At 43.2% G+C, this 22,880-nt stretch overlaps 1 protein-coding gene across 6 annotated transcripts in view; it reads left to right on the top strand.

The window, feature by feature from the left end:
* ryr2a (ryanodine receptor 2a (cardiac)) overlaps positions 1-22,880 on the top strand; it is a 149,690-nt gene that overhangs the window by 72,751 nt on the left and 54,059 nt on the right. For 4 of the 6 annotated variants that reach the window (XM_047327634.1, XM_035612945.2, XM_047327632.1 and 1 more), the window contains 30 exons: positions 330-477; positions 657-757; positions 1,072-1,176; positions 2,367-2,541; positions 3,607-3,815; positions 4,018-4,194; positions 4,672-4,817; positions 4,925-5,036; positions 5,953-6,113; positions 6,646-6,805; positions 7,173-7,259; positions 7,893-8,024; positions 8,842-8,936; positions 9,030-9,205; positions 9,493-10,142; positions 11,064-11,264; positions 15,039-15,144; positions 15,311-15,454; positions 16,385-16,512; positions 16,864-17,009; positions 17,785-17,899; positions 18,267-18,399; positions 19,055-19,158; positions 19,575-19,710; positions 19,874-20,060; positions 20,693-20,804; positions 20,892-21,012; positions 21,190-21,359; positions 21,834-22,054; positions 22,547-22,637. In XM_047327634.1, coding sequence (XP_047183590.1) covers positions 330-477; positions 657-757; positions 1,072-1,176; positions 2,367-2,541; positions 3,607-3,815; positions 4,018-4,194; positions 4,672-4,817; positions 4,925-5,036; positions 5,953-6,113; positions 6,646-6,805; positions 7,173-7,259; positions 7,893-8,024; positions 8,842-8,936; positions 9,030-9,205; positions 9,493-10,142; positions 11,064-11,264; positions 15,039-15,144; positions 15,311-15,454; positions 16,385-16,512; positions 16,864-17,009; positions 17,785-17,899; positions 18,267-18,399; positions 19,055-19,158; positions 19,575-19,710; positions 19,874-20,060; positions 20,693-20,804; positions 20,892-21,012; positions 21,190-21,359; positions 21,834-22,054; positions 22,547-22,637 — 4,749 coding nt within the window. The remainder of the gene's footprint in view (positions 1-329; positions 478-656; positions 758-1,071; positions 1,177-2,366; positions 2,542-3,606; positions 3,816-4,017; positions 4,195-4,671; positions 4,818-4,924; positions 5,037-5,952; positions 6,114-6,645; positions 6,806-7,172; positions 7,260-7,892; positions 8,025-8,841; positions 8,937-9,029; positions 9,206-9,492; positions 10,143-11,063; positions 11,265-15,038; positions 15,145-15,310; positions 15,455-16,384; positions 16,513-16,863; positions 17,010-17,784; positions 17,900-18,266; positions 18,400-19,054; positions 19,159-19,574; positions 19,711-19,873; positions 20,061-20,692; positions 20,805-20,891; positions 21,013-21,189; positions 21,360-21,833; positions 22,055-22,546; positions 22,638-22,880) is intronic. The other 2 variants (XM_047327633.1, XM_047327631.1) reach the window with 1 other exon arrangement.

Below are 22,880 nucleotides of genomic sequence, written 5' to 3'. Positions count from 1 at the left end.
CTTCATATTTGTACCATGGGAGATGTGTTGTCCATCTTTTTTTACAGAGAAAGAGTGCTTGTACTAATAATTTCTTTACGGCAATATATATCCACACATATATATATATATATTAATCTAAACCTATCTTTACTCACCTGTGTATATATACCTTCGCACACGTAGTGATGTGTACACAGCAGTCCCTGAAACATTTAACAGTTCATTAGTCAATTTTAACTTGTGGCTCAACTGCGGTGGTCCAAGGTAAGCTTGTGAACCTACACAAGACCCATGCTCAAGTGTTATTTTCAAGCACCAGATAATTTCTGTCCTCTGCTGCTTGTCAGGATCTGAAGAATCGTAGAAACCCCCGTCTGGTCCCCTACACTCTGCTGGACGAGCGAACCAAGAAGTCCAACAAAGACAGTCTGAGAGAAGCCGTCAGGACTCTGCTGGGATACGGATACAATCTGGAAGCCCCTGACCAGGACCATGGTGCAGTGCCTGTTTCCCTTTGTTTTATTTCTTTCAATGATTCTTATGATTTTTCAATATTTTGTCAACTATGGGGGCGAAAAATTACCCCCTTGTTCAAACAAAAGTACAAAAACAAAAACAAAAAACGTTTTTATAACATACTGTTTCTTTCTCCTTGCCCCCCTTTCATCCAGCAGCTCAGTCGGACCTCAACGACATGTCCGCTGAGAGGTTCCGCATCTTCAGAGCAGAGAAAACGTACTGTGTTAATGCTGGGAAGTGGTACTTTGAGCTGGAGGTAAGACGAAAAATGTCAAATCTATCAACTGTTGGTGGAGGAAATTTTAAAACTTACTCTGATGATTGTTTTTACACAAAAATATTAGCATTGAGGTTAATTCTGACAAGATGTCACGTTTACGACTTAACACCCATCACAATGGTCTGTTCTGAGCTTTTGTAGGCTGGGGGGACAAAAAAGTGAAAATTTTTCACTAAATGATGTCACTTTACTAAGCGCATGTTTTCTTGATCCATCGTAATCTGCAGACACTAAGAAGCATTTGAAAAACTCGTCCAGTGGGATTTGAACCTGTTCCTACGTTCCTCCAGGTTCTGACAGCAGGAGAGATGAGGGTGGGCTGGGCCAGGCCGGGATGCCTCCCAGACCAGGAGTTGGGATCTGATGACCAGGCTTTTGTCTTTGATGGCTTCAAGGTGACTTGATTTTTCTTTGCCCATGCCATCACACAACCAGGGTTGGTCGAGATGACTTTAAAATGTAGTAGTAGTGTAGTAATGTAGTTACCTAAGACAAATTGCAATGAAAATTATGTAATCTAATCTGATCTTGGATTAATTGAAAATATGACACTTCATAACTAAAAGTGGACGCAACCACAACATTTTGAGTTCCACAAATGTACTCTTTAGATCTCTTTAAACATTGAAAACATGTTCAATGCAAATAAAATGCATTTAGCATATTCAGCATTTACAAAAAAAACGGAAAAAAGCATTTTTCTTGTGCAAGAGGAGCGCTTACTCAAAAATATTTTAAAAATGAAAAATGAAGTAACCTGAAAAACTGGCAACCTGAGAGGAATAATGTACACAGTAATACATTGTTGAGTAATGAATACACTAATATATTGTTGTTAAACTGTAGAACATACAGTAGAACATTCAGGATTTAGAAATCAAATTAGCCTTACAAACAGATGCTGGCATTAACATTTGCATTTCATGAGTCAATAGCATTGGTTATTTTATATATATATTGTGATTTAAAATTTGCCATAGTTTAAAGACTTAATACAAAATGTAATAAAGTAATCCTTCACAATGTTACTATTATCTAGTTACAATTTTTTTCAAACATGGTTTGGTCTAAATATAGGTACTTTTTGTAATCTGATTACATGATCCAGTTTACATGTAATCCGTTACTACCCAACCCTGCATACGATACATCCCGATGCGTGCCTGTCACAGAAAGTAGGAATATTTCCCGTATGAGCTCATCATAATATGCAATCCTACTTAGCATTGGACCTTACAAATGTATTGTTTCAATATCCAAAGTTAATATTACGACTATCCCACTCTCAAGAGTGTGATATCTCAAGATTGCTTTTAAGGGATTTCCTCTAATTTGGCACAGACAAAATAATCTGATTAGATTTTGATGATCAAAGGTCACTGTGGCCTCACAACACACTTGTTTTGGCCAAAACTCGTGTAATCATATGTTTGTCATGACAAAATAGTTAATTGCTTTTTTTATATCCCTCTATAGTCTTCACTACATATACTGTATGTCTGAACAGACATGGAAGTTCACTGCAGCGTGACTGGTTTGCGGAGGCAAACAAGGCAGTAAATCGGGTTCATTTCCACTTTCCCAGGTCCAGCGCTGGCACCAGGGCAACGAGCACTTTGGGCGGGCCTGGCAGACGGGGGACGTGGTGGGATGCATGGTGGATCTGAACGAACACACCATGATGTTCACACTCAATGGAGAAGTGCTGCTTGATGATTCTGGCTCGGAACTGGCCTTCAAGGACTTTGAAGCTGTTGAAGGTCAGAGCCGTGTCATTGAATACACACACACAAAAACACATTCACACACACACACATCGCAAGTACTCCTATATTAACTTGCAAAGTGAGTGAGTTGTCCACAAAACAAAATCAAAATTTTGTTAATGTACAATATGAACACTCCATCTGACTTAAAGGTGTAGCTGATGAATACTTGATGTAAATGTTGTGTCTTATCATTGCACTAATGCATTACTTGAGAGTCTCCAGAGTGAACAAAATAAAAATATAACTTAATAACCAGTCTTGGTGGGAAGATTACTTGGATGAGGATCTCCAGATGAGTAACGGTTCAATCTAATTGGTCAAAGGTCAACAAAATGATGGTCTGAAACACAGATTTTAGTCATAAAGAGACAATCTAAAGCTTATATTGATGAGAAAATGATTCCCCATCATTTGATGTCATATGATTAGTGATGACATTAAGAAGTCACGATGTGATGCATAGTTCAAAAATGCATTTCGAGCTATCTCTGCATGCTATAGCACTATAGACATGACCAAACGACATCACTATGAAGTCAGAATACGTCCCACCTTACAGTGTGGGTGAGGTAATGCATTCACATTTGCAACCAATAACATTAGTAATACAGCTTATTTAGATTCACAAATTTGTCAACAAATGGTACGAATGATGTCATGAAATTAGACATTATTACAATATAAAGAGTTAGATTTGTCTGATTGACGTATATTCACCGTGTGCACAGGGTGTGCATCACCTCTCTGATGCTTTAATGAAAATTGAAGCTCAAGTTGTTTCGCAGCGGCTCATTAACCTCTCAGCCTCATCTCTCTCCTCCTGATCCTTCGCTGTTGAGACTTGAACACTCCTGAATGTGAAGGGGCCTCCGCTCAGCCGGCTGCCAGCTTGTTCAACATGTTAATCGGAGCTTCATAGCATTTCAGACAATTTCTCTTCTGTAAATGTGTCGCTCAGCTGACCAAGTGGATATTTAATTTGTCACAAATGGTGTTAAAGGAAGAAACGCAGAAGGAGCTTTTGTCTCAGCGTATGATTTCTTCTGTCTGTCCCAGGTTTCATCCCTGTGTGCAGTCTGGGTGTGTGTCAGGCGGGGAGGATGAACTTCGGTAAAGACGTCAGCACTCTGAAATACTTCACCATCTGCGGCCTGCAGGAGGGCTACGAGCCGTTTGCTGTCAACATGAACAGAGATGTAACCATGTGGCTCAGCAAGAGACTGCCTCAGTTTGTGCCCGTCCCTGCGAACCACCAACACATAGAGGTGAGGACGGTCACCCGACTTATAACTGTGTTGCTAATATCTGTCAACTTTTAATATTAAAGATTGACCGACCAGACACATTTATTAATTTTTCTCCAACAAGGGTTTTCTGCAAAAATCCTACCTGAACTGGTTATGATAAAGAACAGAACTAATAATAGAAACAGAGCAAATGAACCACACTTTTTCTTTTTCTCTTCAGGTGGCAAGGATAGATGGGACAGTGGAGCTGTGTCCATGCCTAAAGGTCACCCAGAGGTCATTTGGCTCACAGAACAGTTACACGGACATTACCTTCTACAGACTGAGCATGCCCATAGAGTGTTCAGAGTCCTTCTCCAGATCAAGGTCTAACGGGAGCCTCTTCTCGCCAAAGACGGTAACAGATACTGAGTGTAACACGCACACTCTCAAATGCAATGCAAGTGCTGCTACTGACAAATGATTCACCGTGACACCCTGCTGTGTTCCACATTGCTTCAATGATGCTAAAGTGAAATAGTTGTTATCAAGGTTTTCTACTTATTTGTGTTATTGCTGCACAATACAAATATAGTAGCTTGTAGAACCAGGGCTGATGTTGACAACTTAAGATAAAGTAAAAGATTTCAACAGAGCCACTGTGCGAAACCCACATCACATAAAGTAAAACACTGGTAACAACTGTGTGCTCGCAAATATTATTATTGCAATAGCAACTGAAATCTCTGCACACCTATTCCAAATATACACTGTATTTCTAAACTGAACCTCACTTGTACTTTGGGATTTATGGATTTGTTGCGGAGCATGGGAAACAGGGTTGGGGTTATGTGACGGGGAACAATGTGTGGTGTGTTCACTGTCTGTTCTGCAGGAGCTGGAGGACTTTGAAACTGTATCCGACTTTGAGGTGCTGATGAAGTCGTCTCACGGTCACAATGTTCCCAACGGAAGCGAGAGAGACGAGTTCAACAACCACAAGGACTATAACCAGGAGAAGCCATCCAAGATCAAACAACGGTAAAACCTCCGTCTCCTCAGGCCATTTCCTTTTCTTTTAATTACCTTGCTGTCATTGTGTTTTAAGAAAAATGTCTTATGAGACCAAATGATCTGCTCTTCATCAGGTTCACGTTGAAGAGAAACAAACCCGACAACAGCTGCCCCGCATCTGCTCGGCTGTCAGAGGAAGTGGCTGATGACCGCGATGACTACGAGTTCCTCATGCAAGCCTCCACTGTAAGGCCGTACATAGACCCAATACACATACTTCAGTATTTCAAGAGGGGAAGGAAGACTATAGATGAACAAGAGGGCTCTGAAATGGATAAAATATACAGCCTCGATCATGAGCTGTTCTCTGCAGCTTTGTTATTCAATTCCATTTAGTTTGTATAGCGCCAAATCACAACATACCTTATCTCAAGGCACTTTACATAGTGAGGTCGAGACCTCAAAGTATTAGGTTTTCTTTTTAACAGGGAGACATTTCTAGCAGAGCCAGACTCAGTTGTGGGCAGAACATCTGCCTCGGCTGGTTGGGGTGAGAGGAGAGGAATGGGGGAGAGAGGACAGGAGGGTGGAAAGAGGAGTAGAGAAGAGAGAGGGGGAGAGAGAGAACACTGTCAGACTGATTCTTGTAATGACTATAATAATAAGTGCATTGCATATTATAGATTTAATGACATTGTTAATAATACTTCTACTAATCATGACAATTATAATAATGTAATGCTGATGATAAATAGCAGGGTAATACTAAAAATAGTTGAATGGTGTCAGATTTGGATCCTGCAGCTCTGGAGTCAAAGAGAGCAAAGAGAGAGAGATTAACTGTATAACTTTGAGCACAACATCATCTCTGTGTAACATCGATGACTGCCTGAGCAGTGCAGTGAGTCCCCCCTCCCTACAGAAGAGTTCTGAAGTTCACTTCACTGCCAGCAGCAAAGTACATACTGGCTGCTGCAGCTTAGAGAGTGCACTAAACAACCGTGTCACGTGCCAATTTACTTACATTTAACCAAGCATTTATTCATATGATATGCGTTAGGTGGATCAATTTATCATTTGGCAATGTAGGTGTTTTGAAGTCCGAAAAAAAAAGAAACTCAAAAGGAGTGCAATTAAACTTGATCCCCTTCTCTCTGTGCAGTACTACTACTCAGTACGGATCTTCCCTGGCCAAGAGCCCAGCAGCGTGTGGGTTGGCTGGGTGACCTCTGACTTCCATCAGTACGACCCAGGGTTCGAGCTGCACAATGTCCGAACTGTCACCGTGACCCTGGGCGACGAGAAAGGCAAGGTTCACGAGAGGTGAGTCAAGTTCCAGCCAATCCATCATGCCGATTTCTTTCTGTTCTTCTAATTTTGCGGTGGGCACGGTCGTAAAATGTCATGACTCGCTCACCAGTCCATCGTCAGACCCTTTTCAGTCTGCAGGATTCCCTGATATATGTCTAGCAACATGTGAAATGTCACCATCATATTATTCCTTATCCCATGTCGACTGGAATTCTCTTGCCTAACTGAACGTGTAGAACCAGCTATATGAGCCCAATTTTGTCATTTTGATGACTCAGCTTTTGGCTCTTGATGCAGAAGACATTAGATTGCAAGAGCTCTCTAATCCTTTTCCTCACAGCCTTCTTTCCCCTTCCCAATTAAAAAACAGAACAAGTGGAAAAGTCAGCACTTCATGTTGTAGTCTTGAAATGTATTATTAAGCGAATGCTGCTCTGTCAAACTCTGAGATCAACTGTGACAATTTGCGGTGGGAAACACAAGTTATGAATGGCATATTTCTATGATTGGTGTCTCTCACCATTGCGTTTTATGTGTTCTCCAGTATAAAGCGCAGTAACTGTTACATGGTGTGGGCTGGAGAGAGCAGCAGTCCAGGCCAGGGCAGGAACAACAACGGCTTAGAGATTGGTTGTCTAGTCGACACAACAAATGGATTATTGACCTTCACTGCCAACGGCAAAGAGCTCAGCACATATTATCAGGTAAATGGGTTTCTTGACTAATGCTTCAATTTCTTCATATTTTTGTCCTCCTTCATCTCTCTTACCTACTCTTTTTCTTTCCTACAATCTTTTTTTCCCCCATTTACCTACCGTCTTCTTTTTCTTTCTTCGTATACATTTTGTTTGCTTCCAACATTAGACCACCAGCGATATTGCAACCACTTCTATTCTCCAATATATGTTAAAGTCCAAATGAAACCCAACTGTATGTTGTTGTTTTTTCGCTACATCATACATATCAGAGGCTTAAAGCCTCTAAAAAACAACGACAACACCGACAGTAAAGAAAAGAAACGGCTCCATGTGATTTTAGTTGGACTGTAGTGACTACATATTGTCTCCAAAGGTGGAGCCCAGTACTAAGCTGTTCCCTGCAGTCTTTGCCAAGGCCACCAGCCTCAATGTCTTCCAGTTTGAACTTGGGCGAATAAAGGTAAGGAGGACAAACACCCACACACAAACACACACACATGAAATTAAGTCAGTTATTATTGTATCTGCCCTCTAATGCTGACAGAACTGGTGATGCAGACACAGAGGGGTGTTGGAACTCTACCACGTTGAGCGTCACGGTTATTTTCAGACAGTTGCACACACCGTAGTCTTTATTTCTGCGAACACAGTTGATCTGCCAAAACCCTCCATGCCTTGCTGTGAAGGGAGCCTGCTGACCTCAGCGACAAAGTGACCCTGCCTGTTCTGCTGCTGCTTCAAAATAAAAGCCTTCCAGCGGCACGCCAGTTGAAAGATATTATTGTAAACCACTGTGTGGTTGTTATTTGATTGATGAAAGTATACTAAGAGGCACAAGGCATTAGTCCACACTTCTCGTGTCGGTAATCGTGCACTACTTCAGGGATGAGAGTTATCAGACAATGCCATAATGATAATATCACACTTAAGCGCACTTGAAGAAACTGTCCTTCCCTGGAATATACATCTGTTTATCATATTATGAACTCCTGTCAGTGTGGACCATCTGAAATTTAAACGGTGATGCACAAAGAAAATCCCAAATGGGTTATCTTCTGTGTGGTTGTAACATGTGGTCTGTTTTTTCTGTCAGAACCTGATGCCGCTGTCAGCGGGTCTGTTCAAGAGCGAGAGGAAGAACCCGGTTCCTCAGTGTCCTCCACGGCTTCACGTCCAGTTTCTCACGCCTGTTTTCTGGAGTCGTGTTCCCAACCACTTTCTCAAGGTAACGGGTCCCTACTGTTTACTGTGGGTTTCATGTTTTTTGCTTTAGTTTGGTTAGGTTTGATTTAGTTTGGGGAAAATTCTGTTTGCAAATGATCAAGCATTCAATTGCGAAAAGGCTGAGAGTTCTGAAATTAAATATAGAAAATGTTAATTTAAGTTTGTAACATAATGTAATGTGGCAGCTGGGCCACATTTCCCATTTCACGTTTCAGTGTACCTCTCAGCATGAGACCCCTTCTGAAACTCTTTTTACCTTTTCTGATTTAGAAGAGGGAAACTGATTGCCATACTGTACATAATCATTGAACGAATGGTCTACAGTTCCAGACTATTCTGTGCACCATCAGATGCTGGACACAGGCATGCCCTGTCAAACTCCCGCCAGCACATAGACAGGGCAAATGCGTTTGGCTTCTTTACTCAAGCTCTCAAAGCTCATTCATGCACAACAGAAAACCACATTCCACTTCATATACTGCGATGAAATTATTAGTAATCAAATGCTTTGTGAACTTGAATCTATTCAGAACTGCAAATAGTGCTCCCAGTGGCAAGAAGGATTAACTTAGAAACAGCAGAACAAGCGAAGGATCGTGGCAAAATTAATACATATTGCAATACAACATGAAGCATAAAGTTACCAAAATGAAATTATTTCCTGTCGTTCCTCCTGCCTGTTAACTATGCATGGAGTCTGATGTGACTCAGAGTGGACTGATCCTGGGACACGTGCTGCTGCCCAGGAGAACTCCTCATGAAATAGAATGAAATGTTACGTAAGCTGCCTGTGAAGAGCTAACAGTTATTCTTTCCAGGTGTCAGCATCCAGAGTGAATGACAGACATGGCTGGTTGGTCCAGTGCAACGAACCTCTGCAGTTCATGTCCCTGCACATACCTGAGGAGAACAGGTGGAGTACCCAGAGTACACACATGGACACACACTTTCTTCCTACTGCTCCTGCGTCTCTAATGCAGTCCCCCTCTCTCTGTGTGTTGTCCAGGTCAATGGATATCCTGGAGCTGTCGGAGCAGAGGGACTTATTAAAGTTTCACTACCATACCCTCAGACTGTACAGTGCAATCTGTGCTCTGGGAAACAACCGGGTGGCACATGCCCTCTGCTCTCATGTGGATGAAGCGCAGCTCCTGCAGGCTATAGAAAATAAGTACATGCCAGGTAACACACACAACACACACACACACACACATACACACACAGCAATGGAGAAAGAATAACTGCATGTGAGGTAATGCCCTTCTGGCATTTGCCCACATTCCAGATGGCAAGTCCGTCACTGAAAGGAATATATAATGCAGCATTTTGTGCCATTATGCTGTTGTATATTATATTCATCCACATGATTGTATTCTTTTCACTAATGCATTAATGTGAAATCAGAGTTGTGCTGTTTTTTTTGGTTGAGGACAATAATATGAAAATTATAATCTGTCCCTCACCCCCAGGTTTGCTTCGTGCGGGCTACTACGACATTCTTATCGACATCCACCTGAGCAGCTATGCCACTGCTCGCCTCATGATGAACAACGAGTACATTGTCCCCATGACAGACGAAACAAAGAGCATCACCCTGTTCCCTGATGAGGAGAAGAAACACGGCCTGCCGGGCATCGGCCTCAGCACCTCCCTGAGACCCAGAATGCACTTCTCATCTCCGAGCATTGTCTGTGGCACCGGGTCACTGTATCGTAACAACAGCAACAGCGGATCGGGAGACTGTTTCCAGTACAGCCCAGAGTTCCCCTTAGATATCCTGAAAATTAAAACCATTGAGATGCTCACAGAGGCAGTGCGGGAGGGAAGCATGCACGTGCGGGATCCAATAGGAGGCAGCACCGAGTTCCTCTTTGTCCCCCTCATCAAGCTCTTCTACACCATGCTCATCATGGGAGTTTTCCAAAATGGAGACCTGAAGAACATCCTCCACTTGATCGAGCCGTCCGTGTTCTCTGAAAGACGAGAGGGGCAGGAGGAGATTCACACCGACCTGCAGATGATGAAGGATGTGGAGACTGAAGGAGCGGAGGAGGGAGGGAGGAACATGCCAAAAGAAGGACTGTTACAGATGAAGCTTCCAGAGCCTGTGAAACTTCAGGTAACAGTCGGTAAACCCTCTCAGTTCAGTGATCATGTAACTTCAGCTTTAAGCTTAAAATATTATATATACAGCCTTTATGGGATCCTTATTGTTGAATACAACAACATTGATCACTGAGTGATCTTATTTAAGATAATCAAGCATTTCTCCAATATATACATTATATTTAGATACACGTGATGCACTAAAAACATTGCTGCAAATTTGTTAAAAATCACCAGTTCTTGATTTTCACATCAGCCAGAACCAACAAACACCATGACCCAACAACACAGCATTCAGTTGCTATGTCAGCAAACATAAAATGTGCTAAAAATGCCCCCAATGTACACAGTCTGAAAAACAGCAGAGCATCATGGTCAGGCCAAGTTTTTTTTTTGCAGCATTTGTGAAATGAGGCTTCTGGTGTGTCCATCAAGTCTTCCAACTCATACCACAAACTATGTCGTGTGTGTGTCTTGTGCTCTAATATTACCTAATTGACGGTTTCCTTAATAAAAAACAAAAAGAAGACCTCGACGGGTGACAGGAGGTGCGCCACAAATACTTTTCGCCTCAGAGCATCATGGGGTTTTATTTGATTTGCCGACGTATGGTTGATGAGCTTGTATAGGTAAGGGTTAGGGTTAGGGTTAGGGTGACATGGCAGATAATCCGCACGATTGTTTTAGAGAATATAATCAAATCCATTTAAAAAAAACTTGACGGACTTACCAGGTCTACAGTACGTCTACCGCTGACCTCTACCGCCGTAACAACCGGTAAGGTTGGGTTATTAATGACAATCGCACCAAACCTTGGTGACAGGATGTACTGTATATCCAATGCACCTTTTTTCCTTATCTTTTGGGGGTTTTCCTCATGACATGCAGTTGACCTAACATCGCGTGTGATTGAACGTGTCTAATGTGTGTGCAGATGTGCCACGTGCTGCAGTACCTGTGTGACTGTCAGGTGCGCCATCGTATCGAGGCAGTGGTGGCCTTCTCTGACGACTTTGTGGCCTGTCTGCAAGACAACCAGCGGTTCCGCTACAATGAGGTGATGCTGGCACTCAACATGTCCGCGGCTCTCACCGCCAAGAAGACCAAAGAGTTCCGATCACCGCCACAGGAGCAGGTAGGAACTGTTGTGCATCGGTTTGGGCTAATTTGGTTATCAGCAATAATTTATAATTATCAAAGAGAATAATGAATTATGAAATCAATAGAGCTTATTAATCAGTGTTAATAGCAACGGGGCACCACCCGGAAACCGGGACCAATAACAAAATCGTCAATTCAGTCTCAAGAATTAAAGATATCTGGTAGATATGAGCCTTTATGGAGTGAACTGAAGGTGTGAATTTGAGCACTGACTCTGTCAACCAGCCAATATCACAATGTACATGCAAATAACACAAAACAATTTCTCTTTTAAGTATAACAGCATTTATTAACTTTAGCAATATCAATATACAATCAATACTTCTTTTTATCAATAAATGTCTATTATAAGCTAAGCTACCAATCATATATCATATGATCATCATATGATCATCATATGAAAAGACAACAACAAGCAAGTGTGTGTGTGTGTGTGTGTGTGTGTGTGTGTGTGTGTGTCTCACTACCACCTCTTGGGTGTAGCGGAGTTGGCGGCTTGGCCACTCAAGAAGGACAGGAAAGAGAGGGCACGGGTCTTGTGTGTGACGGTTCAAGGAGTGTCCTGGGTTCTCTTGTTTCCACCCCTTCCACTGCCAAAGTGAACTTTGGCAGTGGAAGGGGTACTTACCCGGCCTAGTTATGCTGGCGAGGGACCAGCATCAAGTGTTGTTAAGGGCTCCGGCGGACCTGGGGGAGGACGGGACTTGTCAAGCTGCTTTTCTGTCTCCGTCAGATGTCTTCGGATGAGACATCCCCTTAACATGTGTCGCAACCCTACCCTCTTTGGTTGAGGGAGATTCTGCAGACATGGTTCGACTCGAACCTGGGGGTGGATTTGGTTATAACCCCCCTGGCTGTGTTGCCCGCTCTGCTGGCGAGGTGGCCGGCGTCTTTGGGGTTCGGTTTTGCCGTTCACCTTAACACATGGCCTTTCATCACCATCAAGCGTTAAGTTCCCTGGAACTAGGATATTGGCATTGCCTTCATATCCTCTGGCAGAACGCACACGTGTTGTGCATTCTAGCTGGCAGCAATCCTCCTTTCTTCATTCAGAACGCAAGGAGCTGGGGCTGAAGATTGGCGGGGTGCGTCCCTTGGTTGTGGGGCACCCATGTCCATCAAGCAAGCTGGTGGAGATGCTTGGTGGGCGTCTGAACTCCCGAAATTGGAGACTGCCCGGGCAGGGGTTGCTAGGCTACTAGCGTGTGTCTCCTGATAACCTGGGCTCACCTGCTCTCTCGGCTGGAGGGCATCATGGAGCAGGTGTCGGCTGGTTAGGCCGGAAGAGGAGATCTCTTCAAGATCAGGAACGCTGTGTGGTTCCTGGATGTCCGTGCCGGCAGCGATGCTTACCTGGCCTTTGTGGCCTTCTTGGAACAGGTGTCGGCTGGCTAGGTCGGAAGAGGAGATCTTGTCAAGATCAGGAACACTGTGTGGTTCCTGGATGGCCGTGCAGGCAGCGATGCTTACCTGACTGGTCTGGCCTTCTTCAGGGTCACCCTCAGCTCTCGGCTGAGGTGCCTAGATCTGCTCATGCAGATTTGTGTGGTGCTCTTGCACCAAAGTCATCTCCAGCTGGACTTCTGGTCGCAGGCTGAAATGTTTGTACACAGCCTGGTCGCTGTGCTGCACCTGGGTGAGCTGCTTCATACTCACTGTGTTCGGGTCGGAGTTCTCTCGCTTCCCGACTGGGTTGTTGGCCCGCCCAACTGGTTCCTGCAATGTCATTAAGTAGGTGTTAACCTCAAAGCTGTGGAGGTTATCTGGTCCTCTTAGTGAGAGGAGGAGGAGAGCGGCGACCACATCCTCTAGGTCTGTGTCGCTTGGTCTCAGAGGAGCCTCAGCTCCGCCCACCTGGGGTGTTTGGGGAATCATTTCACTGCTTAGTGAAGTCACCCTGCCCAGTGGGTCTGTTGTGAGCAATGACAGTGATGCTGACACAAGTGCACAGGTGAAAGCTTCAACCTGTGGCTTACAAGCTGCTGTCCTATGCTGGTTGTTTGCTCTAAAAACCTATTCCGTTGGAATGGTAATTAGGTGAGCCGGCAGGGGATCGAACCTGCGACTATAGTGTCATGAACACCAGGCTCCGAACAAATTAGTGATGTGTGTTTGCAAGCTTGAACAATTCACCATGAATCTACTAACTACCAATTACACACTGAAAGTGAACCTAAAAATCCCACTACGCGTCTGCTTGGAAAGTAGCATGAGAAGCCTAAAAAAAAAAAAAATCAATTCTGAAAATTGAGAAAAAATATTATTTTTTTAGAAAAAAAATGAATAATTAAGAAATGATTGATATCAGTTTATTATACATGTACATATGGCAATAAAGCTGCTTCATACCGTTTATCATTGTGTTCAGGCAAGTGAGGTCCGTTCTCACACAGTGGTTCCATTTGTCAGAAAAAAACGACATCCGGCCTCACACGGGGGCTCCATTATGTTTTGGCAAGTGATGTCAGTTCTCGCACAGTGGCACCTTTTGTCAGAACAAAATGAAGTCCGGCCTCAAACGGGGGGCACCATTATGTTGTGCATCGGTTTGGGCTAATTTGGTTATTATGAATTATGAAAATCAATAGAGCTCATTAATCAATGTTAATAGCAACGGGGCACCACCCAGAAACTGGGACCAATAACCAAATCGTCAATTCAGTCTCAAGAATTAAAGGTGTTCACTCAAAATGTCCATATCTGGTAGATATGAGCATTTATAGAGTGAACTGAAGGTGTGAATTCGAGCACTGACACAATGTACATGCAAATAACACAAAACAACTTCTCTTTTAAGTGTAACAGCATTTATTAATTTAGCGATATCAATTTAGCAATATCAATTTACAATCAATACTACTTTTTATCAATAAATGTCTATTATAAGCTAAGCTACCAATCATTTATCATATGATCATCATATGAAAAGACAACAACAAGCAAGTGTGTATGTGTGCGCGTGTGTGTGCGCGTGTGTGTGTGTGTGTGTGTGTATGAGCGTGTGTGTGAGCGAGTGTGTGCACAGGCGTGTGCCCGTGAAAGGGGGAAGAGAAAAAAAAGGCGGATTCGGTTTCGTCCAGCGAAGTCGGAAATCCTGGGGCCTGGTTCAGCTGCGTGCACGGCCATTTCTTCTGGTCTCTAGAGTAATCGTTGCGGTGGACGAAGTCTACGTTAGAAGTGGTTGCCTCCTTTGTAGGTCAGAGGAACCCACCTGATCAAAGCGGGTTTCTTTCCCGGAGAGCGATGAGCGGTGGGCATTGCGTTGTTTTATAGAGTCTGTGACGTCACGCGACCCCTCGCGGTGCCATGCGGGTCTCTGCCAATAAGCGATGCGAGTTGGGCTGTGTCCAAACCCCGCCCCCAGGCGGGAGATGCGGGGCCGCCGCAGGTCGCTGCGGGGGTCCAGGGGGCTTGGCGTCCCTTTCTTCAGAAGACCATGCGGTCAGGCTTTTGAGATAACATGTAGGCCGAAGTTGTCGTATACCTATGATGCTCGTGCACAACAGAACGCTTAGAAAAAAATTGGGAATGGACAGGAAACTGACTTGTACTGCTAATAGAGACAGTTGTTATTTAAATGTACTGCATCTTCAAGTCACATCATTTTTGCAAAACATCCAATACTGTGGTGGAAAAATGTCCCTAACATCCCTCACGACCTCAGACCAAGCGAATGTTGGATTTCTGTGATGGAGCCTCAGAGGTACAGTTCGTAATGGACATTTGCACTTTGTTTGTGTATCTGCAGATCAACATGTTGCTGAACTTCAAGGATGAGAAGCAGGAATGTCCCTGTCCTGAATACATCCGAGAGCAGCTGCTCGACTTCCACGAAGATCTGATGAGACACTGTGGTAAATCACCAGTCAGCTTCACCTTGCTAGTCAAACAAACACTCGAATAAGAGAGAGAGTAGTAATAAGAAGGAGCGTAAATCAATAATGTTGTGTATATTCATTACTTTGATAAATAAATAAAACATACATTTTGCAGTGTACACTGATATCTCCATTCTGTCAGGTATAGAATTGGATGAGGAGAGGGGAATACACAGTGACAGTGACTTCACCATCCGAGGTCGACTCCTGTCGCTGGTGGAGAAAGTGGCATATCTGAAGAAGAGGATGGCCAACCTGCCGAAGGAGAAAAAAGACAGGAAGCCCAGTAAGACATCCACACCATCCCATACACAGACAGAAATACAGACATGCTGACATGAGGTACAGATAAACATTTGCGTCCCTAAAATAACAGGTCATTTTGGGCAATGTGATTACCAAAGTGTGGTTTGTAACTCAAGACTCCTGATGGACGGACCTTTCTAGTTTCAGTGACTCCATAACCTTTCTTCTAGCATAACCTTCAGGACAGACGTTATATGTTCAACAATTTGGAAACAACTAGCATGTTGTACAATCCATTAGACTGTGTGTGGGTTATAATCCAATGTCAAGCAAGCACCTGGCAACCGTGGTGAAAAAAACCAAACATTTTTAACAGGAAGAAATTTCTAGCCGAACCGTACTCAGTTGTGGACGGATCTGCCTAGACAGGTTGGGGTGACAGAAGAGAAAAGAAAGAACAGTTGTACTGTATAACCATTGCGTAAACTCATAATATATTCATAATGTCAGTAATCATTATATACTTTAGCTAGCAGCACTTTCCTGGGTTTTGTTATTCAACAATTAATTTATGTTAACGCGACCTACCTTTTGTGAGGGCACTTACACAACTCTCTCATTTTCTTCATTGTGTGTTACCTAATGCACCTACACCCTTGTGGTCAGATGGAAAATGGAAATGAATGTTGGAGCACCTTTTCTACCTTTTTCTTATCTACTACAACTTGTATTTTGCCTCCGTTTAAACAAATTTGTGTCTGCCAAATGAATAAATCAACATGTATGTAACTTTTAAGGATATTCGGAGAGTTGCCTGACAGTTTAGTTGAACATAATATAACGTCATCGAGCTTATATCCAACTTGTTTTGCTTTATTTAATTGCTGCATGAGCTACTTTGAAGCCCAACTGAGGTCAAAGGTAGGGAAACACACACAAACCCCCTCTTTGTCTCTCTGTGTCTCTTCAGGTACGCTGCAGCAGCTGATCTCGGATACGATGGTCCGCTGGGCTCAGGAGTCAGTCATTGAGGATCCAGAGCTGGTCAGAGCCATGTTTGTCCTGCTGCACCGCCAGTATGATGGCATCGGAGGACAGGTTGGTGCGTGTGTGTGTGTGTGTGTGTGTGTGTGTGCAGATGATTAGCTCTTAACCTTTATACAGTTTAACACTTATACAGTATTTTAAATGAAAAGAAATATCGAAAAGGGTGTTGAAACGGGAGCATTTGGACTTGTTTGACGAACGAGAATCTCCACAGACCAAAAATAAATATACTACAATGAATGTTTAGGCTTCACACACAATACCACTGTGAGAATTTAAAGGGATAATGTAAGCGATTGGAGGAATCATAGAATGCGAAGGGGAATTCAACCGTTTATGGAAAGTTATAAAAAGTGATGAGATACTGTCCTGCTCAGTCTGTGTCTAACTGTCTCTGTCAAGGTGCGGGCTCTTCCTAAGACCTACACTATAAATTCGGTTTCCGTCGAGGACACCATCAACCTGTTGGCCGCTCTGGGTCAGATCAGATCTCTGCTCAGTGTGCGCATGGGAAGAGAGGAGGAGAAACTCATGATCCGAGGGCTTGGGTGAGTACATACATCTTTCAGGCTCCTTAAGACCAACTATATTTTTATATATATATATATATATATATATATATATATATATATATATATATATATATTATTTTTTTTAAGGAGATTCATGACTTCCCATTTGGGAATCTGACAACTGGGCAAATATCTACACTGATCTAACTGAAAACAATTCCCTCATACTTTATTTTTTATCTTAATATGTCCACGTGTACTAATTCATGTTTTTATTAAAGCTGCTTTCAGACATGCACTAAAGTCATCTCCGGAGGAGCTGTATGTAAGAATGCAAATGTCTGTAGATGTTACTCCGGACTTTCTTCAGAGTTGGGGTGTTGATGACTGTAAACAAAAGCACATTCTCTCTGCAACGGCGTATCTGAGCCTCCTGCTGCTCTACCCAGATGCCAAAGAATGACATGAAGATTGATTTCTGCTGTTGTTAACGCGTCTGACTCGGACAATCTCCCGCTGTGTTCGTCATATGTGAACGGCAAACTCCCGAGAATGTCTGGATGCGTTCATGTCAGAAAACAGCTTTAGTATATGGCACTGACACAGTTGTAGGTTTTCATGAATACTGTAAAGCTCCAGAATAAAGGTCATCAAATGACCCCTACAGACTCATCAGTGTTAATCTTAAAATTCAAAGACCCTGAGTTCGAGTATATGACAATAACTCGTCCTGGTTTTCGTTTTACTGTAATATACTGTGTATAAAACACGTTCAGTCAGTGGTTATTAACTATTTAATCTCCTTCTGTAGTGACATCATGAACAACAAGGTGTTTTACCAGCATCCTAACCTGATGAGAGCTCTGGGGATGCACGAGACTGTCATGGAAGTCATGGTCAACGTACTCAGTGGAGGAGACTCAAAGGTATGAAGTGTGTTGGAGCTGCAGAGTAGAAGTCTGTTTTACGGGCCCAGGGTGTAGATGATACCAGCTCCATGAATGTCTTGTATCAGTCACAATCCTGCTGTTCAGTACAGTACACCTGAGCAACGGCATACAGACAGTACATTAGTCTCGTCTAAATAAAAATGACTGTGAAGAGATTTGTTTCGTCACATAGCTCTCCACACAGTGTGTTTAAAACAGTCTTTAACAAACTTTAAAAATGCATATCGGAATAAATTATGAGTGACAATAAACCATTATGGAAATATCCCAGGTGTAATAAGTGGAGTGGTTAGTGCTGTGTGATTTTTATGCAATAACTCTTTACGTGTGTGTGTTTTTACAGGAAATAACGTTTCCCAAAATGGTGGCCAACTGTTGTCGGTTTCTCTGTTATTTCTGTCGAATCAGTCGTCAGAACCAGAAGGCCATGTTTGACCATCTCAGCTACCTGCTGGAGAACAGCAGCGTTGGCCTTGGTGAGTGTGTGAATGTGTGTGCGTGCCTTAACTTGTATGTGCTGCTTCCTTTTTTCCCCTTTACTTAAAATGACAGTCGCAGAAACTGTATATATATTTCACCATGTGTATGTAACTACTAAGACACAACCCATTTGTAGACCATGAGGGTTATCGTGTGCTTAAAATCAGGGTTAGCAAATGAATTGTTCTTTCCAGAGACAAGTGTAGGAGAGTGAAAATCCCTAGGGTCTGCAACAGCAGAGCTTATTTAGATTAGATAGCTAGATAGATTAACTTTATTGATCTCCGGCTGTTAAATGCCAGTGCTACAACAGCAGGTATCAGTAACACAACACACCTAATAAAATGTACAAAAAAGTAAAAATACAAGTGTAAAAATATGAGGGTCGCAAAATATAGAAGAATAAGGAATATAAATGTAAAGAATGTACATAAGTAGTGCAATAACCAATAATTTGTAATCATGTGGTGCAAATTACATCATGTTGATGTCATAATGAGATGGGATTATTGTAATATATAAAGTGAGCATTGCTATATATACAGCACTTGCAGGATATGCAAATGTGCATAGCCCCTCACGTACTTTTCAATGGTAAAAGACTCTAGTAAAATACTTTAGTAACCCTATCCTGTCCTCTTCTCTCCTCAGCATCTCCATCCATGCGAGGCTCTACTCCTCTTGATGTGGCTGCAGCATCAGTCATGGATAATAATGAGTTGGCCCTTGCTTTGAGAGAGCCAGACCTGGAGAAGGTGAGGTTGACACACACACACACACACACACACACACGGTATGGTCCTCACCTTAATCTGACCAAACCTAGGACGTTTCCTTCCAGCATCCAAGAGAGGATAATTATTAATTTCACAATGTGATGTAGTTATCAGTGGCAATACATGCATTTGATGCAGTGCAGTCAGGATTGGATATAATCTGCCCCGACCTCATAATTTGACTAAAATTGCGGTTTCTAAAACATCGTGTATATTTGAATATGCCATCAGTAAGGCTGAGAGTTTGTGAGATTATTTTCATTTTAATTCATTCATGTGTAATTTCAATTCATGCATGTGTTATTTCCTTCAACACTCTTGAGGTGATTATTATTGTAGGTTTTGCTGAAATTGATCATAAAAATGTTCTTCTTGTGATCGGTCTGCCTCTACAGGTGGTGCAGTACCTGGCCGGCTGTGGGCTGCAGAGTTGTGTAATGCTGGTGCGTAACGGATACCCTGACATCGGCTGGAACCCTGTGGAGGGGGAGCGCTACCTCGACTTCCTGCGGTTTGCTGTCTTCTGCAATGGTGAAAACTGAAACCGGCTTTGATTTATCCATTTTTTTTATCCATTTTTTTATAACTGACATAATTCAAGGTCAAATTATTTAAAACTGAAAACTGTCTCTGTCAGAGTGGTGTGTCTGGCATCAGCGAGTTGTCACAAACACCTTTACTGCTCCGTGTTCAGGTGAAAGTGTGGAGGAGAACGCCAATGTTGTGGTGAGGCTTCTGATTCGCCGACCAGAATGTTTTGGCCCTGCTCTCCGGGGTGAAGGTGGTGACGGGTTGTTGGCTGCAATGGAGGAAGCCATTAAGATCTCTCAGGATGCCTCCAGGGATGGTCCTTCTCCTACATCTGAGAGCAGCAAAACGCTGTAAGATGTATTTACAGCTACACTGTCTATTGTATTTACCTTAATCTACATATATGAGGAGCTCAGTAAATCAGTGCATGTCCATTTGAATGGACGGAAACTCTACACTGTAAGTACTTTGTTGCTTGAGTGAAAAATTGTGGGACGGCATCTTTCCCTTCATGATCCGGGATTTGGTGTGTAAACCTCGGAGTTAGCAGAGCTACCAGATGTATAGACTAAGTTCTACAAACCACATGAGACGTCCGCAGAGTTTGTCTAAATCACAGGAATCAAAAACTAGAACTCTTCTAACTAGAGCGCCATGAGCAATAGCACAAACAGGTAGAGCGATCTGGCGAGCAAGACACTGGAAGACACACAGCTTCCACACACACACACACACACACACACACAAACACACACTCAGCAGAGGAGGAGCAAAGATATAGCTTCTTGCTGAAGCATGTAGAGCGAACCACCTACATCCTAGTTTGTTTATTGGCACCAATACATAGAAAATTACCATTTAAGAAATAATATTGGGGGGGCTGCACAACGCCCAGTGGGTTTATTTGAGGCCTCTAGCCAAGTAAGGTTAGAAATGCATGTGCATGCATGATATAACTACCTATAAGTGTGTGTGTGTGTAGCAGTGACATGTTGGAGGAAGAAGAAGATGATACCATCCACATGGGGAATGCAATCATGACCTTCTATGCTGCTCTCATTGACCTGCTAGGTCGCTGTGCTCCAGAGATGCATGTGAGTGACAGCACACACACACACACACACACACAAACACACAAACTCATTTACGTGGTCCCACTAACCTCCCTTCTTCTGCATCAGCTGATTCATGCTGGTAAAGGTGAGGCGATCCGAATCAGAGCCATTCTGAGATCTCTCATTCCCATCGAAGACCTGGTCGGAGTCATCAGCATCCCGTTCTCAATGCCCAACCTGGCTAAAGGTAAGCAGGCACACCAGCACCCGCCACACATGACAGACAAAACAATAATCCCGATTTTAATCGGGCTCAGAATCAACGATGAAAAATGCAGGCACAAGTAAATGGCAGTATTATTTATATCTTTAATCTTGTTTCTTGTGTGCACGTGTGTATGTGTTTGTGCCTGTGCATTGACAGACGGCATGGTGGTGGAGCCAGACATGTCCGCCGGATTTTGTCCGGACCATAAAGCAGCCATGGTGCTGTTCCTGGACCGGGTCTATGGTATAGAAGACCAGAATTTCCTGCTCCACCTGCTGGAAGTCGGATTCCTCCCAGATCTAAGAGCTGCTGCCTCTTTGGACACCGTGAGTGCCGTGTGTGCATGCGTGCGTGTGTGTGTGTGTGTCGGCGGTGTGTGTGTGTGCGTGCGTGCAGCTGCTACTTTTTCCTGTCTCTTATCCAGCTGTTTTACATTTGCTTAAAGCTAATTTCTAATATTGATTGTGGTTCAAATGTTTTGTGTAATTTGAAAGGTGTCACATGTGATGAGGGCTAGTGCAGGCCAAAATGTCAATTCATCCATTATTTACCAGAAATACCAGAGAATCAAAAACACTGATGTGGAAATCCACTGAGGATACTTATGCACCTCTGACAATAATAACAACTTCAGCATTTTAGTCCAAGCTCTTTGTGGGTAGGTTTTTCATGTTTCTTTCATGATCTAGTAGGACGTTTGACTGACACAGGCTCCTACAGTGCCCTGACCATTGACATTTTTCCCGGACACACACTGAAACATAGTTTTCCCTCCATCTCCGTCTCTGTATGTGTGTCAGGTTGCCCTCAGTGCCACAGACATGGCACTCGCCCTCAACAGGTATCTGTGCACTGCTGTGTTGCCCCTCCTGACTAAATGTGCACCGCTGTTTGCGGGGACAGAGCCGTTCGCCTCACTGATCGACTCCCTCCTCCACACGGTTTACCGCCTGTCCAAAGGCTGCTGCCTCACCAAGGCCCAGAGGGACGCCATAGAGGAGTGTCTGCTGGCTGTTTGTGGGTAAGACCGCGAATTAAAATGGGCAGTTTTGATTAAGACATTTGTCTGTGGGACTACAAAGGGATGTTGGGACGACAAAGTAAGACACTGGCAAATGGTGTTAAGTGAGTGGACAGAACAGAATCAAAGCCGCAGTTTGGGTTCACTCACCCCAAAAAGCCATGAACTTGAGCCTAACTGCAGCATTTTTGAGTTTGGTCATTTAATTGTTTTGTGGGCATCACCATAGGACTGCTTGTGTGTTGCACTCTGAACAGCTATGGGTCAAACTTGGCTATAGCTGCGAATCGTTTAATTTCAGTAGTTTAATCTCCTTCGCGAGGGATGTTCCTTCCATTGGTGCATTTTTCTTTGTGCTTTTGTATAAAGTTAGTCATGTGGCAAATTCAACTTGCGCTCATCATTTTGTCTCCTGTGTTTTACACTGCCTGTGCTCCAGTACTTCTTCTAGGCAAATAGCCGACCAATGTATGTCATCTTAATAATGTGCAGCAAGCTGAGACCTTCAATGATGCAGCATCTGCTGAGGAGGCTGGTGTTTGACGTCCCCCTGCTTAATGAACACACCAAGATGCCTTTGAAGGTGAGGAACACATCACAGTTGTGTCTCCGCTCAATCAGCTGAAAATTGCTTTTCGACGGTGACAATGCTGCAGCACTAATATTAAGATTAATAATGATCTTACGCTGAAATCTGCCATGCACACATTTTGCATGATGTGTATTACCTCAGCTTAGAGCCTGGTAAAGTGTTCCACTCCAACATGAAAATATGTCATGGTGTCACAACCCCTTTTTGTACAATTACCTCACCTTTGCTTCAGCG

Source organism: Scophthalmus maximus, chromosome 16 (assembly GCF_022379125.1).
Source record: "Scophthalmus maximus strain ysfricsl-2021 chromosome 16, ASM2237912v1, whole genome shotgun sequence".
NCBI classification, from domain to species: Eukaryota; Metazoa; Chordata; class Actinopteri; order Pleuronectiformes; family Scophthalmidae; genus Scophthalmus; species Scophthalmus maximus.
Note: the sequence above shows the minus strand (reverse complement) of the source record. Positions and strands in the feature narration are given on the sequence as shown.